The sequence below is a fragment of the Metopolophium dirhodum genome, chromosome 1 (genome assembly GCF_019925205.1).
Source record: "Metopolophium dirhodum isolate CAU chromosome 1, ASM1992520v1, whole genome shotgun sequence".
Taxonomy (NCBI): Eukaryota; Metazoa; Arthropoda; class Insecta; order Hemiptera; family Aphididae; genus Metopolophium; species Metopolophium dirhodum.
Window position 1 is genome coordinate 93,946,670 of NC_083560.1, and position 23,815 is coordinate 93,970,484.

At 30.6% G+C, this 23,815-nt stretch overlaps 1 protein-coding gene across 2 annotated transcripts in view; it reads right to left on the reverse strand.

Moving 5' to 3' along the window:
- LOC132936997 (uncharacterized) overlaps nt 1-23,348 on the reverse strand; it is a 92,375-nt gene extending 69,027 nt beyond the window's left edge. For both annotated transcript variants that reach the window (XM_061003824.1, XM_061003823.1), the window contains exons 1-8: nt 23,326-23,348; nt 23,058-23,099; nt 21,335-21,369; nt 17,343-17,381; nt 16,085-16,132; nt 14,946-14,984; nt 2,112-2,135; nt 1,698-1,712 (exon numbers count right to left, since the gene is read on the reverse strand). In XM_061003824.1, coding sequence (XP_060859807.1) covers nt 1,698-1,712; nt 2,112-2,135; nt 14,946-14,984; nt 16,085-16,132; nt 17,343-17,381; nt 21,335-21,369; nt 23,058-23,099; nt 23,326-23,345 — 262 coding nt within the window. In that variant the 5' untranslated portion in view covers nt 23,346-23,348. The remainder of the gene's footprint in view (nt 1-1,697; nt 1,713-2,111; nt 2,136-14,945; nt 14,985-16,084; nt 16,133-17,342; nt 17,382-21,334; nt 21,370-23,057; nt 23,100-23,325) is intronic.
- Nucleotides 23,349-23,815: the final 467 nt, after the last annotated feature.

Consider the following 23,815-nt stretch of genomic DNA (forward strand, 5'->3'; position numbering starts at 1 on the left):
TTTCGCTCCAAATACTGCACGTACTCAGTCATGGATGTTCGAAGCTCCAAAATGATAGATTTTCAAATCACTCAAAAATAAATATAGTTAGTTGATAAACTAACCAATTATTATTAAAATAATAATATTATCAATTTCCAGTTTATTATTTTTATTTTTATTATTATCGATCAGTGTTACAACAGTCTACTTTTCGTCTACTTTTGGATCAGTTGTTGTTCGTTATGGCGAGTGTAAAACCTTATCAATTTCAACCAGATTGTTTAAATGAGCTGGATTCAAAAAATTTTACTGAAAATAATGATTTTGAAATTAACGTAGATAATCGAAGTGGTAAATTAAATTGGTGCAAATGTGGACAGTGCGTAGTTATGACGACGGATCAAGAAAGCGTCTATTGTCAAGAAAGTGAAAAAGTAAAACAAGTTAGTGGAATAGCTGGTTATGTGACAAACAATGTTTTATTCAATAAACTAGTTTTAGACAAATATATTTTTAATATTTCTCGTCATAAAATGATTTTAAAGTCTAAAAAAAAAAAACAGAAAAAAAAAGTTTTGTGTAAAAGTGAACCACAAAATAAAGTCTAGCGATACTTGGCTTACAAATAGTTTATTTCGTGGGTAAATACATGGACAACGATTGGAAAGGGAAATAGGATAGTAATTCCATCATGTGTGATTTATTACTAAGAATGGTCAGAATGGAATTGCCAAAATTCTCATTTTAAAGAGGTACTCAAACAGGGACATTGATGTTTACATTGGAAATCTTATTTTTATTTATAAATAGTTCCCATTGGTTACAGTCAACAGTAGAAATTATTTGTGTTTATTTATTATCGGTTTCCATTGTTTTTTTTTGGGCAGATCAAGTATTAAATCGAATTATTGAAAATTGCCTACCAATGTGATTGGTGAAAGAGTTTCCCTTTATCCGCGATTCGAAGTAGTCGGATTGCCAACGAGGGTGGCTGAGTTGCACTTAATGCAGGCTGCAGCATGTTACACCCAAAAGTAGTTGAACAATCATATTTTTTTTTAAGATTTGCGTTTCTTTTACGGGTAATGAAGTGCTATCAAAATTAATTTACCATTAATACCGCTAGAAATATTTCAATACGTTTTCATTAATCATTTTTTATATTTACTTGCCGATCACATTAATTGATAAAATTTAAAGAAAAAATTATACATATCATCGTCCGAAAACAAAATAAATAACCAATCACGGGCGAAGCTGTGACGGGTTGGCTAGTAAGTTAATAAATAATAATGATTAATACGTAATAAAATACATTGTTTTGTTACTCGTATCCGCGTATGAACCAGATGTTATTCGTCTTAAATAAACAATATCATAGCATAGTATCATATCAAAAAGATAATAATTTATTACATATTTAGAAAAATTAGTAATAGGCATGTGTACACGTTGCCGCCGCGAGTAGGATCTTATGACGTCACGCATGATTTTAAAGACTTAGTAACTTGAAAACTATTGAACACAGAAAAATATTATTGGCACCATTTTTTTAGTATGATATTTTAAATAAAAGTCAATGTTGAGTGTTTTATGGTCCTTTAAGAGGATGTTACACCCAGATTGCATACTTACATGCAATATGGTTAAGTAATTAGTAGCACTAAAGCGTACTAAATTTAATACAATATTAAGAATCAAATTTGTGGACTTACCACGCAATATCCAGGCTATGTACAAATAATCATATATTAAAGAATTTTAAATTATTACGAATTTGGTACAATGGTAAATTTTAAGATCAATTACATAATTATTTTAAATGGAAAAAAATGTTTATGTAATATTTCACAATTTTATATTAATAGTGTATTATAAACTATAATAATATAAATATTATGTATTAAATATCAATCAAGAAAATGTACTCAAAAGCTAATGAATATATTCGTTACCACTTGGCATCCATGTCATCATATTATCATTAAAAATTATCTGACCATGATTGTCAATTTAAATTTATAGGAAAGAGAATAAATTAATAAATATATGTAATATTAAATTTACTCAAACTATATAATTTATATGAATTATCATTGTAATTTAAAATAAATGTATTATTATTATACCCAAAATTCCACTTTTGCCAAAATCTGCAAATTTATAAATATAAATATTTGATGTGTAGATAAAATGTTTTGATTTGAGGTAAATACTAAATACTACCTACTCATAAAAATGAAATTATAATTAAATACCTTTAACTTTTCAAAATTTAAATTTTTTAAAAAAAAACGCAACGTCTTGCCCCCAGAAATATTGTTTTAATTCAATTTTATGATAAGTATTTTTACTCTAGAACCAACATTGATTGAGTTCTACTCAGACTGCATAAATACGTTTTGTCAATGTCGTAAGTGTGTGAGACGGAGACAACACATGCGGGTGTGGCGTCCCTCTTAATTTTAACAACAAAATATATTTGAAAACATTTTGACTTATGTCACAGTATGTCACTGTTCGTGACTCAAATATTTATTTTTTGTATACATTTCCTGCTGAAAAAATAGTGATGCAACTCAAAACTGAGTATTTAATATTATTAAGTATACCTACCTAGTTAACCCCTCGGCCGCCCGCACCTGACTCCCAGACCCCGGCACCCGCGGACGGCACTCAGTGCCGACACCACGGAACTTGTTCTAAATTTGTTAATAACTCGCTTATTAATGGTTTTACAACAAAAACTTAAATACCTCGTGAATAACTATAAAAAATCTTTTTGAATGTTGATTTTTAAACATTTGTTACTTCAAACAAGCACTGTGAAAAATCTCAAAACAAATACGTAGTGTAAATATCTGGTAATTATAAGTATAGTAGGTAATCGGTGGCTCCTGGAGATATTTATCAACTTCATTTATAATTACAGCTGTAGGATCTCGAGACTGAATTATATCGCTTACTTCTGTGTCAAATTCGTTCCAAATAGAATCTATGTTCCGGTTCATTTCAACGTTTATCGGTTCTGACAAAGCTGGTACAGGTAATGCATTATTTTGCTGTTTTTGTTTTAAAATTAATTTGCCTTTGTTTATAATAGATCGTTTTATGTCTTGGAAAGCAAAATTGTTTTGAAAGCCATATTTTTTAAATCGAGGATCCAAAAAGGTCGCTTCTGCAGCTAACGGCATTTGTCTTTCTGCATGTCCAAATCTATTGCCAACTTGTTCAGATAATTTTGTAACAAAATTTTGAATTTCAGGGAGTGTTTGATATTCTGATTTTAGTTTACTGCAGTAGTTACACAATGCCTGGCTAAATAGAACTGTTTTGGATATGGTTACACTATTTTCACTGCTCATTTCGATGGTGATTTCATTGAACCGTTTTAATATATTACACGACTTAGCTATTATTTCCCAATCATTAGATGTCAAGTTATTGTCGTGGTTCAAATCAGCTAACGCAGAGAGCAGTGGTGTTTTCAATTCTAAAAATCGTTGAAACATAAAAAAGGTAGAATTCCACCTGGTAACAACATCTTGAATCATTGAACGTACAGGGGAATAACCTAACTGTTGTTGCATTTGATTTAATTTTTCAGAGCCAACCGTACTTCTTTTGAAGTATTCAACAATACTTTTCACTTTTTCCCTTGTGACATTTATTTCTTGCAAAGATGATTGGACAACAAGGTTAAGACTGTGAGCAAAGCATGATATGTGTCTCCAATCACACAATTGAATAGCTTTAGTAACATTTGCAGCGTTATCTGTTGTGCATGCTGTCACTTTATTTTGTAAGCCCCAATCTTTTATAGTATTTAGAAGAGAATCTTTAATGTTTTCACTTGTGTGTCTTAGAGGAAATTTTGCACATTGAAGGAGATAAGATTTTAATTGACATGACTTATCTATAAAATGAACAGTCACTGCCATATTTTTTTTTTTTTTTTATTTTTTTATTTGGCATAAACAATCTGTACTATTTGAGCACAATAAGCTTATATGATAAAAGTAAATATTAGAACATGGTTGTTTTGAATAAGCAGCCACCCATTAGTGGTTCTTGGCTAATGATACATTTTTTTTTTTTTATTTATTTGAATTGTTTAATTATTATTATTCAGAGAGTTTGACATTAAAGTTTTGCAAAAGGTCACGGCACCACTTTCTTTTTAACCTACGGTTAGGGTTTCCTGGGAGTGTAAGGATAGAGAGGTCTTTTATAAGAGGGTTTGTATGGGTTTGAAGTCGTTTATGGAAACGTGTGTAGAAAATGCGTGCTTCCGCTTCTATTGTTCTCATACAGAGATCGTTATGTAGGGCTAGGTTAGAGACATAGGGTGGAGCATTGGACAATCGTCGGAGTGAAATATTTTGAAAAGTTTGGATTCGATTAATATTAGATTTTTTTGCCGCACCCCATAATTGAAGACCATACGTCCACATTGGCTTGAGTAGAGATTTGTAGATTAGTAGTTTGACGTTAAGGGGGGTACACTTGTTTCTGATTAACAGGGGTCTAAGAATGCGCATGCGATTATTTAAGGATAGCCTTTTGGATTGAAGGTGATTTTTCCATGTCAGTCTTTTGTCTAGGATTAACCCTAAGTACTTGACAATGTCGGATGTGGGAATTGCTATGTTGTTGAGGGTAATGTTTGGGCATATTCCTTGTTTGAGTGTGAACGTTGTGTGTACCGATTTATTTTGGTTAATTTGGACACGCCATTTTTCATACCATTCAGACAAGTGATTGAGATGCATTTGTAAGTTTGATGATGCGATTACAGGATCTTCATTGATAGATAAAATGACTTTGTCGTCGGCATAATCAGCTACGATAGTTTGTTGCATGGTGGGTTGGTCGGCTACGTAAATGTTAAAGAGAAAGGGGAGAGTATTCCTCCTTGTGGTACACCAGCTTTAATTGGTGCGATTCCGGACGTTGACGAGTTATATTGGACTTGAAAGTGTCTATCAGTCAGATAGGATTTAATTAGTAGAAATAATGACGAGGGGAGAAATTTTTTGAGTTTGAACTGCAAGCCTTCGTGCCAAACCCGGTCGAAAGCTTGGGCAACGTCTAGAAAAACACAAGAGCAATAAAGTTTTTTTTCCAGAGACGCAGAAATAACATCGACAACACGATGAACTTGATGTATCGTACTATGTGCGTTGCGGAACCCGAACTGCGTGTTTGGAAGTATGTTGTTACTAATAATATGCGGTAATAAGCATTTTAAGATGAGCCTTTCTAAAATTTTTGATAGGAAGGGCAAGAGGCTTATTGGTCTGTAAGATGAAGGAGTATCAAGTGGCTTATCAGACTTAGGGAAAAGAATAATTTTTGAGAACTTCCATAAAATCGGAAAATATGACAGTCTGAGTATAGCATTAAATATATATGTTATAAGAACTATAGCTTTTTTGGGGAGGCACCTAGCTACTTCAGCCGTTATCAGATCGAAGCCGGGTGACTTTTTTAGTGTGTATTTTTGGATGGTTTGTTTAACTTCATTTGGGGTGAAGTGTTTTTCAGGCTGACTGATTGGAGATGGAAGGCTTAAATAGGTGTTTACCTCAACTATGTGATTGGGTGTAAGTATATCATGATGCGGTTGAAACGTGTCATGAAGATGATCTTTAAAGACTTCAGCCTTATCAATGTCAGAGAAGGCCAATGAAGTATCGGGTTTCTTTAGAGGGACTGAGGGAGATTTGTACAGAAGTAATTTTTTGGTTTCTCTCCATAAGCTACCATCTGAAGAGGAGAGTGTGGTCAGTTTTTGTTCGTACATGTCGGATTTATTTTTAGCCACGCATTTTTTTAGTGCATTTACTAATTTGTTATAGGCGCTTTTGTGCGTGGGTAGACGTGAGATTTGATAACGAGCCCTTGCTCTACGTTTTTCAACTATTAGTGAGCGTACCTGTTCAGAGAGAAAAGGGTAATTATGTAATGAGTTTTTGGTGGTGTTTGAGGTGTTTGATATAGAAGCTGCTGAATGGATGAGCGTTGTTAAGTTGTTGATTGCGTCGTCAATTTCATGATCTGATTTTAAACTTATTTTTAGGTTAATATTTTCGGCTATAAAATTATGAAATTTGAGGCGATTAGTTGATGCCGTAAAAAGCTTAGGTCTGTCAGTTCGTGTTTGTGGAGTGGCATCGATATTGAGAATAACGGATGAGTGGTCAGAGTTTAGATCCAGAGTATTGTTGATAGAGCAGTATAAGTTGCTAGGAATTTTTGTGACAAAGATGTCGAGAATGTCAGGTTTTTTCCTAATAGATGTTGGCCAGTACGTTGGCCCGGGTGGCGCAAGTATTTTGTATTTTTTTAAATTGGTGAAATTGTAAAGTAGGTTACCTCGAGGATTGGTGACTCGGCATCCCCAGCTTTGGTGTTTTGCATTATAATCGCCACCAATAATGAAGTTATTGACTGTTGAGTCAAAAAAGTCAGCGAGGTTATTAATAGTTAAATTGTGCCTAGGAGGACTATAGATTGCGGCGATGATAACTGGGATTTTATTTATTTTAATGGAGATAGCACACGATTGTATATGATTTTGAGAGTAGTTGATGAGTGGGTGAAATTTAAGATTTGATTTTATGAGTATGGCTGCTCCACCATGTGCGGTGCCGTCTGGATGGTTGGATTTGAGTAAACTGTAACCAGGAATAGATATGTAAGAATACTTGGTAAAGTGAGTTTCGGAAATTAAGGCGATGTCAATGCGTTTATCAAATAATACACTTTGCAATTGATTGACGTGATTTTTTAGACCGTTTGCGTTGAATAATATGATTGATAATGAGCTACTAGTGTATGAATTATTCATTTTTTTTATTAAGAAGGGAAGTAATTACTTGTGTTAGAAGAGCGATTAGCGGATTAATGAGTGACTTAAGTTCATCTACAAAAGAGGATATGGTTGTGGTTAGATCTGCAGTGGGAGCAGAAGGAGACGATTGTGATGGATGGCTAGAAGTGACCTTAGCATATGTTTTAGGGGGGTCCGTTATATTTTTTTCTGGTAAGGTTGGTAATGGGTGGCTCGCTTTTACATTAAAATTGTTTACGTTAAGCTTAATGTTATCATGTAAGAAGTTACTTTTGGCGGCGGGTGTTTTACGACGTTGTAGTTCCTTATAGACACTGCAACCTCGGTAATTGGCTGGATGATCGCCGGAGCATAGTACACATTTGGCTGGAGTGTCGCGTGATTTGGTGCATTCGGAAGATGGATGGTTAGAGCTGCAGCGAACACAGCGTGCTGAATATCCGCAATATGCTCTCGTGTGGCCGTAATCTTGGCAATTAAGGCATTGACTAATTACCTTGGATTTGTAAGGTTCTTCGACTTTTATTTTTGTATGCAGAATGCTGGAGAGTTGGAATATATCGTTCGACTGTTCAGTGGGTTCCAGATCGACGAAGAAAAGGGGGAGCGGACGTTTGGTGGTTTTGTGAAGTACGTTGGTGATCTGTCTGACCTCAAAAAGGCGATGTTCTAGCTCAGATTTGATTAGTTCGGTGGATGTAGATGGGTGTATATTGCGAATGACGACTCGAGTAGGTTTATCCTCTTTTAGCTGGTAGGTATGAAATTGGGCATTCTTTTCTTTTAAGAAATGTACCAGAGATCTGTATGCTTCGGGGTTGGCTGTTTGAATTTTCAAACGATCTGAGGAGGATTTGCAATAAAAATTGTCAACTCCGATGATCTCGGTTAACGTTACGCACAATTCTGAAAAGTTAATTATGCCTTTTACAAAAATCGGCGGCGGTGGTTTAATTTGGTTGCAGGTATTTGATTCCGGAGAAGAGTAAGATGCTTCGTTAGAGTCCGGTATGATCGGGTTAGCGGGTTCGGTTTGCGTGAGCACTTCATAGCGATTAGCCGTTATAAATAATTTTTTATAATTTTTATTATTTGAAGTAGGATCGGGGGATTTCGGCTCGGAAGAATCTGAGTGGTTCCTTTTATTGGTATTTTGTGTCCAACCGGCATCTAAGATATCATCTGTAGGGTTCAACATAGAATTATTTGAAGTATTTTTGATTAGGCGAGCTGCCTGTATATTGTTGTTATTTTTATTTTTTTCTGCATGTTTAATATCTTTCCTTGTCGGCGTAGTGGGTGCGTTGTTAGGCCGCGGCATGTTATCTGGTGGGCAAAGGTCGCGTATCGATGCTCGAAGCAGCGATAGCGCAACGGTTATAGAGTAGACGGTTGAAACTTGGTTAAAACGTAAACGTAATTTGCTTACATTTAGAAGGAAAAAAACGCACTTAGGCGCACTTCCAGTTTTTATAATATGTATAAATAAATACGGAAGACAATTACGATTTTTTTCGTACTAAGTACGACACATTCGGATACGAAAAGTAGACGGAATCACGACAGTTAAGCGGAGCGTAATTAATACGTGTGCGACGAGCAAAGCGCAATCCGCGACTAACCACTGCCATATAACTTTCATTTTTCAAAGATGTCCATGCGTCAGTAGTTACAGAAACATATTGTGCATTAACAGCTATATATGATTTAATTTCATCGGAAATCTTGTTATATAGAACAGGAAGTAATGAAACTGAAAGAGTCTTTCTAGAGGGAAGTGAATAACCCGGATTCAACATGTTTATAAGTTTCTTAAATGCATTATCATCAACTATACTAAAAGGGTAATATTCTTTGACAATCATTCTTATTACCTGTTGATCAATCAACTGTCTTTTAGATGCTGAAACTGGTTTGCGAAGAAAATTAGAAATCTGTTGTTGTTGACTTCGTGTTGGCTGGTGAACAAGAGGGGGACATTCTCTATCCAAAGAAATTGAAGTTGACGGGTTTTGAATGGACATTGGAGAAGGATCGTCTATGTTTTCTTCGTCCACGTCATCATTTGGCCTTCTTCGTTTAGACAAATCAATTGTTACATGTTTTGATCTAATATGTCTTAATAAATTAGTTGTTGACGATTGGTTAAATTTAAGCACTATTTTACAAAAATTACATTTAGCTCTATCGTTTTCAACTATTGTAAAATAATCCCAAATTGCACTGGTCTTACGATTCATTTTTATAAAAAATAAATGTACTTAAAACACCTGTAATTTTAACTTAATAACCAAATGTATTCAAAACTATAAATTAACAAGGAAATAAGGAAAGGAATAGAACAAACTTCAGTTGTCACTGGTGAATTGTGAATGATTATTATTAAAATTTAATAAAAACAAAATTATAAATAGTTATCAAACAAATCAAATATGCATGAACATGTTATTTATAGTACATAATTATATATGTATATTCTGCAATGTTTTCTTTATGATCATGGAATAAATGATTTTGATGTAAAAACTGAATATTATAGACTAGAATATTTTATTTATATAAAATAAATAATATACAACTAACCATAACTAACATGACACAAGATTTTGTTTTGACATATCAGATCCCTATGTGTAATTATAACAATATACCATTCTTATTTTACATTGTGTAGTCATTAAAACATTTATTTTTATTTTAGTGGGATGGGGGCAGTGGTTAGTTTTTAAATCTTTTATCTATGTTCAAGATTTTTTTTAGTGTAAGATTACAACATAACTCTGCTTATACTCCTGACTATGATAGTGTACAATGTACATAGTTATATTATTTTAGTATTCTTCACCTCGATTGTATAATACTATACAGTATGCCGTATGGCTAGTATAGTAGTATAAATGAAAACATTGTAAATAACCTAGTCAATTTTTATTTGATAAAACGTCTATCTAGTAAATTCTAATTAATTGTTTAACTTAAATATTTTTTTTCTCATCAACTTACTAACTGTCTAATTACCAAATAATAAATTATTTCAACATTACAAATAGGTGTAGCAAAAATATGGCAAGTATTTGCATTTCTTCTTAAATCATTTTTCTGAATGGATGTTTTTTGTGGACATTATATTATATTATACTATGGTATATATTATGTCAAGTAAAAACATTTTAAATTTGGTAATTTATTCAATAAAATTGAGTAAGGCCGGTTCTTACAATGTCCGGTTAAAGTTAACGGACACTTAACCAGACATTGTAAGAACCGGCCTAAAAAAAATTAAGGCGTATCCTTTCCTCCCTATTCATTGAAGTGGATATGAATTCCGTTGTGATTGATGTAGCCTCGTAAGCCTCGGACTACAACACTTTCCATTGTATAGACATGACCCGAAATCAAGAGGGACAGGGAGTACTTCGCACTGATAATAATTAGTATGGAAAACCTTTATATACTAATCGTTATGAACCAGCCATCACAAGTGAGAGCTAGACTAAAACACTCAAAACACGTCATCTAGTGATTAAAAATATCGGTTTATCGATATTAACCTAACATCGGGAAAATTGTTGCCATCCCTACCTTATAATCATGTCTTAATTCAGTTTTATCTGAATATTTGTAGTTGAGTAGTTCATTGAATCGAGATGAATCACTGAATCGATTCAATGAATCGATTCAGTTGAGTGAATTGAATCAACTGAATCGACTCACTCAACTGATTCATTTTTCCCATCCCTAATACCTACTTTCAGAGACTCTTATCTACGTTAAAATGGCTTATAGTGAATTTAATATACACAAAGTTTGTAGTTTTTTCATTTTATTATTATATTTTTATCATAATTTTGAGAAATGTGATTATAAAACATGAATATGATAGATAAACGTATTTATTGATAAAACTAAAAATTATACTTTTAAACTTTTAATAAATAAACTTTTATAATAGACTTTTTTACTAACTACAACTAATCCTTTTCTTAAATTTTAATTTTCCATACTTGATTCTGAACTTTCAGAATTTTGACATGAGTGGCACTTGATTATATTCGTGCAATGTTTCTTACAAACAAAACGAGTACAAAGGGAACATCTAACCGTAGTTTTGTTGTTTTTTCTTGTTCCACATGCATGACAAGCTCCAGATCTCGGTAGATTCTCTCCTTGAGTAACAGAGCAAACATCTTCATTTTTGTATTTAGCGAGAAAGTACTGTACATCTTTAGGAAGACCCTTCACTTTGGCCCTTTCTTTCAAATGTTCTTCTAAGAGATTCGTGGCGAGCCTTTGAAGAAACGGCAACCTTCGAAATTTGCGATAATTGTACATTGATATATTATTGGCAACGTATAAAATATGAGAATTTACCCCAGCCATATCCAAGAAACGGAAAAACAATGCAAGCGGCCATCTTCTAGTATTCCGAGCTGTTGAAGCTACCGAGCACTTTTGGTCAACTGTGTCTACTCCACTTTTTGTTTTATTGTAATCATGGATGATTTCAGGCTTTCCGGTTTCTTCGTTTATGTCACCAGGACCATCATGCATAGTAGATAATAAAATGACAGCTTTGTTTTTTTTAGGAACGTAAGACACCAAAGTACACTCATCTTGATATCCAAATAGTGATGATTTTACTTTACGTTTTGGATTTGGAAGAAATCCTGGTGGAATATCGGTTTTATTTTTTTTCAAAGTGGTGACGAGGGTTATACCCTTTTTGAGTAACTCTTGTGCCAAGGGATAACTACCATAATAATTATCGGTTGTCAAATTTCGTTTTGAGGTCTTTAGAGGTTCAATAAGTCGCATAACAATGTCAAATGGTTTGTTGGATACGAGAAACTGTCCGGGTTTTTGTTTGCCACAATATATCTCAAAATTATAGACATAAAATGTTTTCGCATCACACAATGCATACAATTTAAGTCCATATTTTGCAGGCTTGGCCGGCATGTATTGTATGAAACTACACCTCCCTCTAAAAGCGTACAACATTTCATCTATAGTAACGAATTCTGAAGGGGAATAATTTTTCATGTTATTATCATTGAAAAGTGTATACATTTCTCTTACTGCAGCAAGTTTATCAGATTGTTGTCTTTCAACCCGAGTATCCAAATCATCAAACCGAAGACATTGCAATAAAAAGAAAAATCTATTGTAACTGAACGCTGCACGAAATAATACCATACCAGTACCGTCTGTTTTCCAAAAACTTTTTGCGTTCGCACTACTTGTCTTGCATGTGGCCATATAGAATAATATTCCTATAAGTGCCAAAATTTCGCCTCTTGTAGTCGTTTTGAATTCCCTACTTCTGAATTCATTGTCTAGTTCAATATATCTGTTATAGACTTTAGCAGCTCGCTTATCAATGAATTTATTAGTGTAAAAAACAATTTTGTCAATTATTTCAAGTGAAAAAAATTTGAGAAAAATATCTATTTCACTTTTGGCCTCTCTTGAAAATCTTGTCGGTCCCGGCAAAACTTTTATTATATTTTTGACTTGATTTTTTGTTTAGGCAAAGCTAGGCAATTGCTGAACCAAAAAGTTTCTTCATTTTTTCCCATAAAAACGTCAAAGTCGGAATAATCATCTAGGGTATTATTATAATCAAAACTTACAGATTGAGGTGAAGAGCTATGTTCTTTTTCTACTGATAATTCATTTTCACTTGAATGATCGTTTGGTAATATTACCTCATCTTCCACCTCACTGTCATCACTAAAGTCAGCAATTGGATCAACATCGTTAGTATTATAAAAATCATCACCTGAAAAAATTATAAAATTTGAGCTATTACAAAATATTATTTATTAAAACATAAAAATTGAAAAATTAAAAAAAAATTGTAATACCTACTTTTATAAAAATCAAATTATATAATATATATACATAAAGAAGTATTTGATAAATGTTTATAAAAGTAACAACTAGTTTTTACGTAGTATTTATTAGTATATTTCATATAAAAAAAATAATAATAATAATAATTTATGATAGTAAATTCAATCTTACCTTCGTCGTTTAGCTCTTGTAAAAGAGCCGCGATCTCATCATCTCCGCAAAATCGACGAAACTGAGACATACTATCAAGTATCAATTGATATGAACGCAAGATTGAAATATAAGTTCACCCGCGGACGGTACTGCGTACCGATTTAAAAAAATACGAACACACGCGGACGGTACGGAATGCCGATAGACTGACCTTCAAACTTCACAAACTCACTGTCAACTGAGTAAACTAGCAATAAATTCGGTGTATCGGTAATAAAATAGCCAGCTATTTTTAGATATGATATCTGTTTCTTATCGGGTGATAATACCATGCACATTCAAGCAATATCAATTTTAATGAATGTGCGGTACGGAGTGCCGTCGTGCGGGTGCCCGAGGGTTAAGTCAATTAAAATAATAAATTGTATTAATATTATTTAAAATAAATCCATTGTAACTTGTATTTATAGTTTACTAGCTGATCCCGTGCACTTTGTTGCTCGTTAAACGTACAAACTCTATATTACTCAAACTTTGTTCAATTCGTTATTTTAATATTTTAATATTCGGTGTATGGTGTTCAAAATTATCTTAACTTTTCTGTTGCCCGGGATAAAAATTCTGATTCACAGCAGTGGGCGGCGCCCTTTTCGGCCGAAACTTAGCGTTCCCTTTTCGGCCAGTACTTACAGTTTTCTTTAAAATTTACAATTATAATTTATAACAACTGAACTTTAAACATGTGATTTTTTTTTATTCATTATTACCCACAACTAGAGATGTGAATTTTACGTAAAAAATTTTTTTGGTAAATTGTTATTAAAATTAAATTTATAGTGTACCTGTTGAATTTTTATCACAATAATTCGTATCACGTAACTGCCATTATCATTTTATAAAAATCCTGATTTGTATTATAAAACTAATATCTTATTAAAAAATACAAATACATACAAATAAAGTGGCACGAGAATTTTATGTATTAGATATTCAGTGTGATCACGATAAGTGGAAACACTCAATAACTATGTGCAGGCTTCATATATTTTAATTCTACTTTTTTGACTAACTTATTAACATTATTATACACATTTTCAAATAATTAGACCATTTTTGTAACAGTTAATTTTGCGAATGCGCACAATAATTTTTTTTTTTAATCGTATGACTTAATTATGACCACAAATTATTTTTTTTTGTATTATTTAATGAATTTTAGTGGTTGAATTTCTTTTTTAAGTTAAAAAAGGGCCGAGTTATATTAATCTGATTTTATGTTATTTGCGTTGGTATAATTGATTATAAAATACGTAATAATAAAAATATCCATGCAATCAGATTACTATAACTCGGCAATTTTTTAACTTAAAATAAAAATTCAACCACTAAAATTCATTAAAAATACAAAAAAAAATTATTTGTAGTCAAAAATAGGTCATGCCATTAAAAAAAAAAAAAAATTGTGCACATGTGTAAAATTAACTGTTACAAAAATAGTCCAATTATTTTAAAATGTGTATAATAATGTTTATTACTTAGTCAAAAAGTTTTAGTATTATTAGTTTATTATTATTATTGATTCCCTGAATTCCTCTGATACCATCGGATTTACATTTCCAATTTAAACGCCTACAATTTTCGGTAAAGATATCTTTTACAATGACCATTTATAAATCACAGGGTCAAATTTTCGACGTTGCAGGCTTAGATTTGAGCGTTGAGTGTTTTTCATATGGCCAATTATTTGTCACTCTTTTCAAGAGTAACCTCTAAAGAAAGCATGTTTATATTGTCTAATGACAAAAAAACTGTGAGCGTTGTATACAAAGATATTCTGTAGTATTTAGTATTTTAGTATTTATATATTATTTATTCTTAAAAGATGTCTAGAAAATGTTATAAAAATTACACCCGTGTAATTCCAATTCTAATTCTAATTTATATGGTAAAACATCATTTGCTGAGTCAGCTAGTATATATATATCCCAAATCAAATCATACCATTCTATGATAGTTGGTTAACATGTAATTTATTAATATGTACTTATATTGGACTACTTACGATGTTATGATTTTATATTTAATTGTTTATACTCACTGCGTTTACGACAATAATCAATTGGGGTATATAGTTCGCCTGTAAATAAGTTAAAAACAAATACTGGTTGTTTTTTACACTCATTATATGTACCTAATTGCAATGCATTGTAAACACAAATATATAATTTTGTTAAACTATTGTGGTGAATATAGGTAGGTACTACTACCTACTACAAATTATGGTAAACGAACACTTTGTACTATCTATTGTTTGAGTTGCATACCGTGGACATTTTGTACGGTGAAAATAAATTGATAAAAATCGATCACGGACACTTTATACGGTGAAAATAAATTGATGAAAATCGATCGCGGAAACTTTGTAAGATATAAATAAACCGGGAAATATTTTTTATAAGATAAGATAAAATATTTAATTGCTCAAAACTTTAGATCGCGTATCCACGATCAGTATGAGACATGAATTTGGTGACACAGTACACTTCATACGCAACCCATACAATAAACAGTATGAACCAAACTACTAAACTTAATCCAAAAATTTTCAAATATGGATATGAGTATACCGTTTTAAGAATAAATATATCAAATATTCGTTGGAAGTGTACAAAACTGACTTGTACGGGTAAAGTTACTACAAACTGTCACGAACCGGTGAGTTATAAGTTATAAATCTTATTACTTTCATAATATAATAACATCAGAATATTTTTTATATAATTTTCTATGTTTATGTCATAGTATATATTATTTACACAATTTACTAATCATAACCACGATCTGAGTGATACAATATTGAAGCTGAAAAACCTTGCACTAACTCATATGAAAAGCCGAGCTATTAATAGTAGAGAATCGACAAATCAAATTGTATTTATATGAATTACTATATTATTTTATATTATTTATTGATATTTATGTACAACTCAATATAACGTTGGTCTGTGAACAGAAAACAATTTTTCCTCCATACACATTTTATAGTTAAGTTAAAAAGTTAAAATAAAATTAACTTTTTAACTTAACTTAATTTTTTTGACCCGTTACCCTTGCCTAAAATAGTACAAACTGTCCGCGGTATTAGTTTTTTCCAGGTGACCGAACAAAGTGTCATACAACCACAAATTATGAATGTAAATAATAATAAAAACAGTTGAATTGAACAATAATACTTACTTCTAGATTTCATCGCAAAGTTATCATTGAAGAATTTAGTTAATAAAACTAAAAATTAAAATAAAAAATAAATTGTAAATTATATTTATAACATTTATTATCTAACCTATCTATACATGTCCCACTATGCAACGGAAGTTACACAACATTGATTTTATGGTGAATTTGGGGGATAATGTCAAAATTGTGGGAAAGTCAATTTCAAGTAGACTTGACGACAAATCTGTTCTCAGAATTCTCGCCATAAAACTTATACATCTGTTTGTACAAATACGTGGAGGTTTGGACAATTATGGATCATTTAAATATAAGAATTATTTTCAGGAGATAAAATATTTGATAAAAGGGGGAATATATCCCCTCCGAAAGTTATGTAGTATAGTATTAAAAAAACAAAAATTCTTTTCGTCTACACCATTATAAATTACTATTTCAACATTTAACTTTAACAATACAACTTCTTCTTTGTATTATAAATTAATAAACTATGCACTTTTTGAAAATATTATTTTATAAAATTTACATATCTATTTGAACTACTTAGAACAGTTACAATTGATGTTTTATTCTATTTTATTTTTATTCATTTTATTTAACGTGATTCAATATGAATCCTCTTAAAAATAGCCATATACACATTGTACTGAGTAGTGAACTGTGTGAAATTGGCAACTGACATGGCGAGCAGTCCGCTTTATGTCTTACTTAATAACATTTTCTAGAATATAATATACCTAACATATTTAAAAAAAGGAAAAGTTTTTTTTTTTACAAAATTATATACTTGTTGTTGTTAATAATATTGTAAAACCTTATAATGAACTTTGAACATCAATTTAATTTGGTTGTTCAACAGTTTGACAAATCAACTTCCATTCTTATGAGACCTATTATAGACTATAAAATATAATAGATTCTAAAAGAGTGGATACAGCATTATCGTCAGATAATTTTTTCGTTAATTCAATTTAAAAGAAATAAAATATAAATCCATCTAAATAACAGATAATAAAGATATCATGGCATATTTACGCCATTCATTGCATAATAAATACATGTAACTATGTACCTATTATTTAATTGTTATTATTATTATTATAACTATTTTTTATGCATTTATTTATTTTGTGAAATATCAAATAATTCATCATATTGAAGGTATACTTTGTAAAATGTATGTATTTTATGGGTTGTTCGATGTAATAGATTTCTTTTTAAACATTTAACTATTTTAATTTATATTTTCTTAGATAAATACCTTCTTTTTCGGTCATTTCACGTGATTCACCCTCAAAACCTATTCATGACAAAAATAATTATTGATTTATACGGCGTGACTATTTTATTATAAAACATTCTATATTTCAAAAAGTATTAATTTTTTCGAAAATATTTTTTTACATAGTGTCAAGTTGTTAAAAAACTCTATTTCAAAATATTTTTATCCTTATAATTTCTTAAGTTTTTTACTTTTTTGAATGACAACATTGAGTTTTAATTTCATATTCTAAAGCATAATATTTTTCTAAGTATTCTGATTCATAAAAATTGAATTTAGGACTAGGAGATTATGAGTTATAACTGCAGGGCTAGGATTTATATGCAACAGCATGTTTTGTTTGCAACTTCTGATTATTGATTTTGTCAGTTATGTCCACGAATCACCTCATGATGAGATAAATGGTGGTATTTTTATTTTGAATGTCTTTGCATATTTTGGATGAAATGCATGTTATTGCATATATTGAATAAAATTAATATTATTGCATATTTCAATTATAAGAATGCGAAAAATGAATGTTCTATAGTATAATGAAATATAACTTGGTTTTTTTGTTAAACATAAATTTTATTTTTTATAAATACAATCTTTTGGTACAATAGGTATGCTATAAAAGATTAAAAAAATATGTGGTCGTAGCATGTGAATTACAAATTTTATTTCTAAATTATTATTTTGTTCTCAATTATATTATATTAAGGCGCCTGGTGCCGATGCCATTTTGTCCTCAAAAATACATTCTGCGGGAATAACGATACCACCTTGTAGAATCAACCAAATTTCATAATTTTTTTTTTTAATTGGTTGAGAGAAATATTCTACAGCCCGCATCCGATCTTTGTTTTTCAATACTTTATTCTCAAACTGTATAATATGTCTAAAAAAATACAAGATAAAAAGCATTTTTTTACAAATAGTTTAATGCAATAATTTGAAATAAAATACAAAATCAGAGATCGATGAGAGCTTTAGGAAGTCTTCTTCTTTCAGATAAAAAAAATAATCATCAAAACCCGACAATTCTACAAAGCTTGAGAGTTCTTCCCGTAAAGTCATTTTTTTCGATATAATATACCATATCAATCCCTCTAAATAGGTATCGGGTTGTAGATTAGAGTAAAAGTCTTATAATTGAAGTGGCAACTAAACTATAAAATTTAATTTTCAAATTTTATAAAATTGTGGAAAATTTGAAAAACTGGAAACGTGACCCTTAAGACAAACAGCCAATCACTGATGTATTTCAACAAATAAAAAATTTTTTTGTAACTATATTTTTGTGTTTATCTTATTAAAGTTTAAATGCATATTTTTGCATATTTTGGTAAATAAAATGCATATTTTACCATTTTATATTGCATACAAATCGTAGCCATGGTTATAAGTATTTAAAGTTTAGATGAGCGGTGTGGAGTGGAACAGGGTTACCCCGCAAAATGTTTGTCCACTAGGCACTCCGCATGTCTAAACTTTAAATACTTACCTATAACTGGTAAACTACTAGTCCTAAATTCAATTTTTCTGAATCACAATACTTAGAAAAATATTATGCTTTAGAATATGAAATTAAAACTCAATGTTGTCATTCAAAAAAGTAAAGAAAAAGAAATTATAAGAATAAAAAATATTTAAAAATATAATTTTTTTATAAAAACGTAGTTTTTTTTAAGAACTTGAAACTATGTAAATAAATATTTTCAAAAACATTTATACTTTTTGAAATAATGAGTGTTTCATGATAAAAGAATCATCTTGTATAGTAGAGAGTAGAGATCCGTGTCTGATTTAGTCTAATAAATAAAAAAAGGGGTTAGTGGATGTTGTACAGTAGGTTAAAAGTGGGTCCCTGTATAATGGATTGTATTAAATTTGAATTCAATCATATAATATCATTGTATACGAAAAACGATTCTGAGCGGTGATGGTTTGTCAGTGTTGATATTTTATATTATATTTATGTTGTTAATACTTATTAATTATTGTCAATATGGTAGCCGCGGATAAGTTGAATTAATATTATAAATTACAACAAAATAATTAAAATCGTGATTTTTATTTTTATTTGTTTCTATGGTGATAGTTGATGAACAAAGCGTTAGAAATTAAAACACAAATCTTAGCGGTTTTTCCTGTGGTATTAAATAATTATCAAGAAAACCGAAAAATGACCTTTCTAATGTACCATCTTTATCCCATTTTCCAAAAAATAAGTAACTTTATGTTGAAATTGAAGTACTCTAACCACTAGATTCCTCATTCCGCTCAGAATTTAAAATATATATTTCTACAAAAAATATTGTTTAAATGTTACAATACAATGTCTAATAAATAAAATATTACAACAATAAATTATATAATGCCATATTGTTATGATTCAACAATATAATGATGGGTAGCAGTATTTAAACACATATAATATATAGAATATTTATTGGAATAGTAAAAGCATGTATCAACATGACATTATGTATATGTGATTTTTGTTGTTTCATACACATTACTTGATCACATTTGATTAGCATTGTGACATGTGACAACACATCTATGTTTCAAAAGATGTGCTTAATAATATGGTGTTTCTTTGTTTCTTTGTATTATAAATAACATAGAAGGTGTTGCAGTAATATTATTTGTATACTCGTGCGGCACGCAACTCACATTAAATGTTACATGTTCCAATAAAATATTGCTAAAATGTTGATACATATTATATTATGTTGTACTATATGTTATTTTTGGTTGCACAAAATTTTATATGGGTACCCAACTAATAAAATTCGGAGCCTAATATAAGTCAAGCTATACAGTTCATGGAGAAGTTGTTTTAATTTTTTCGGCAATACTGTAGATTACTTTGATTACGATCCTTGTATATTAAAAAAAACATCGTAAAGAAGTTGTTTAAATGGTTTTGACACGTTAATTGTTCTATAATGTATCTTAACCCCATCACTGCCAATCAAATTTAATAAATTTGCTGTCTATACTATTGATGGCTTTGACGTTATTTTCGAATAAAGCTTAAATATTAAGCTTTAAGCTTTACCGTTTTCCTCAACTAATTAATAATAAATTTATTATTTTTAATTTTTTGGCTCATAGAATTCCATGATAATCCAGCGTTTACTTTTATCTTATTTGATCGAGTAAGTGAAGTTAGAGAAATATTTAATAATAAGCTTGTTCATAATATTTATTAATTTATGAAACGTAGTTACACTATACTTCTCTCTCGCCGTACTAGAAACAAACGTCGTTTTTCTATCCGTTATGTTTGCTTGGCGATTTTGGATTAATGTCGCATGGGTGCATTATATGTTTAATATCTATGCAGCCATCATGTATTCATAATAGTATTATCACAATAATCATCACGTTGGATGACAATTGACACAAGATATACAGGACGTTACTCAACGAAGCTTATTTTTTGTTGCACGCAATATTAACGATTTTGTCATAGTAAGAATTAAAGTCAGCGCATTTGCATTATATAGTCGGGAGAATGAAAAGTGGCCGCTAGCAATATGATAGCAACCTTTTGTTTTCTTCAAAAACGGGTTCTAAAACTCGTATACAACATCATTCTAATACATTTGTATTAAATAGTTGTATCTATATCTAATACATTTAAAAATACAAACGCTTTATTTTGCGAAACCATCACAATAATTCACCACCAGAAACGCGCGCATCAGCGGCCACTTTGTTAACCACGCTTGGAGGTTGGAGCGTTAGAAGCTTTTCTCCTATGCGAATCACCTTTTTTATGTATGTACATAGGGTCGTTGAGTAATCTGTAAATAATAATCAGTGCATAGGACGCAAAAACAAAAGTTGATTAAAAGAAAATTGCAACGGTTGCAGTAGCATCATCCATGCTTGTTTTCTTTATCAGAAAAGTGTGTTTATTAAAATCGTAAACTATAATACGGTGGTAATTTAGTATAATAATGGCAAATACTCACCTACAAATGCAATTCCATTGCTTTTCAAACTTTGCCTATATTCATTTAAATCTTCTGGTATAGTAAATTTTTCATGATAACCATCCATACAAGTGATGATTGACAACAAATTCATGAAATATAAACTTGTAATAAAATATAATATTATTATCATATTATTATATTATAGACATTTTACGGTAAGCATGAACTAAGATAATATGGTGTAGAAACGACGTGGTTGGTCAGTGTGGGGGTACCGATTCGGTTTTCGTACAGATTTTGTATGGTAGGGGAAATTGGCGGATCACTCTGATCCTGGTGCAGAATTATTATAATTAGAATTTTGGTATAGGGATTTGCATAAACGTTTATATATAGGATCATAGACAAAAATTTAAATATATAATATATAGGACTACGGGAATTATACGCCGGAATAAGACAAGTTACTGGCACTGTAGCCTCTCATTAAATTTCCCTTTAAACGGAATTTCCGTACGCAAACTGGGCCACTGATACGAGTGCTGTTTCCTGTCCATATTATCTCAGTTCATGACGGTAAATAACTCCATATCAGGTTATACCACCTATAGGATCTACGATTTTATCATTTATGAATACATAACTATAGAGGAATGTACTTGGATATTGAGTGTCATAAACTAGTTTTACATTTGATACATAATAGACTTGTGATTTTATGTATTATTAATATATTACATTCGACAACTAAAATTATTACAAGTGTATATAGCGATACAGTAGCATTGACGATACATATAACGATTCTATTGCTATACATTAGTGGGTTTTTGATGTATATGGGTGGGAATGTGCGTATACTTTGGATCCCGATTCTACAAACTAAAATAATAAGGATCATCGTTGTATTACACCAAATTACAACTACTTGGACTTAGAAGCAAAATGAGCCATATTGGTGTTTTTAAAACCTACTTTTCATGTATGCATGATTATTGATCAGTGCTCTAAAATCCAAGCTCACATCCATCCTTGCAGAACCATTTCTTAAAGTTACCCATAACTAATAAATGCTAAATCGATAAAATATACAAACTTATCATATATTTGATATATACTATTTTTACAAATAAGTGTAATTGAATAGACTAATGTCAGTGGATGATACGAAGGATTACATGTACTATTACTAGTATGAAATAGCCTATTCTAGGTCACCCCTTACTCATATACTACACTAGCCCCGCAAACAAACCTATCCACAGAAACTGCGCTATTCCCACCCACTCTTGTAATTAACAAAAGTGTGGTTGAAAAATGGAAAAGTAGTTATGTTAAAGACAATTCTTTACAAAGTTCTAAAAAAACACGTGGACCTTTTACCATTTCATCACCCATTAATCACAAAACCGGATGATATGAATCATGAGAGTTTTCGAAAAGAAGATTTTGATAAAAATCGGTGTGCTGAAGAACAATGCACAAAGATTGTTTAAAGATTTGAATTAATGATCAAAGAAAAACTAAAAGAATTATGTGGAGAGTTCATAACAGGAAGTGAATCATAATCAGAAACAAAATAAAATTACTGAAACATCTTCACAATATGTGAATATGTAAGCTATACATTTTATAGTTTTCTTAAAAATGCTTTCAAACGTATAATATAATTTTGTTGTATACAACTAACCCATATAAATATTATTTACAAACTTTAAAAATTGTAATTAAAAGATAATTATCACTTTAAATTACTTACTGAATTGACATATAATACAGAAGTTTGTGAATCCAGAATCTTCTATAGGTAGGTACATATAAAATATCATAAATGTATGATGTTACTTGATGTTATACTTGATACTTATTGACCAAATGTAATACCAATCATTATAAAATAGTTTTTTTATTTTATCCAAATTATATAAAAAAAAGTTTAATAATCTTTAATTGACAACACATTATTATTAAAAATCGCAACATAAGTTTTTGTTATCATAATAACATTATAACATATATGTACATACCCAAACACCCCAACTCCCATAAAAAAGCTGTTAAACATGTACGTCATATAAATATTTTATTAACCAATTTGACTGATTGAAATGAAAGCTAAATATATTAGTCAAATATAATATAACGATCTAAAAATAGTTAAAGTCAGTTCCAACTCTTGTAAAGCTAAATTAAAACTGCCCAATGTCTGTTTTTACAAATATCATGTGGACAACTGGAGCAATAGGTAGGTAACCTCTCTGATATCTTACTGTGGGTCTGTAGAATGTATTGAACGTACCTCGTCATTGAGTACCTAGGTACTAGGTCCAGTGGTAACGATTGTGTGAAATTTGCATGCAAAAAAACGATATTGAGCGGTATCTATCAGCCTATTTTATTATTTATTACTAAGTTTATTTCATAAGTTATATTTATTTTGCTATGATAGAAATGTATATAACTTTAAATAATAAAATAGTTTCAATTATCGTTTTCCGAATACATCTCATTAACTAT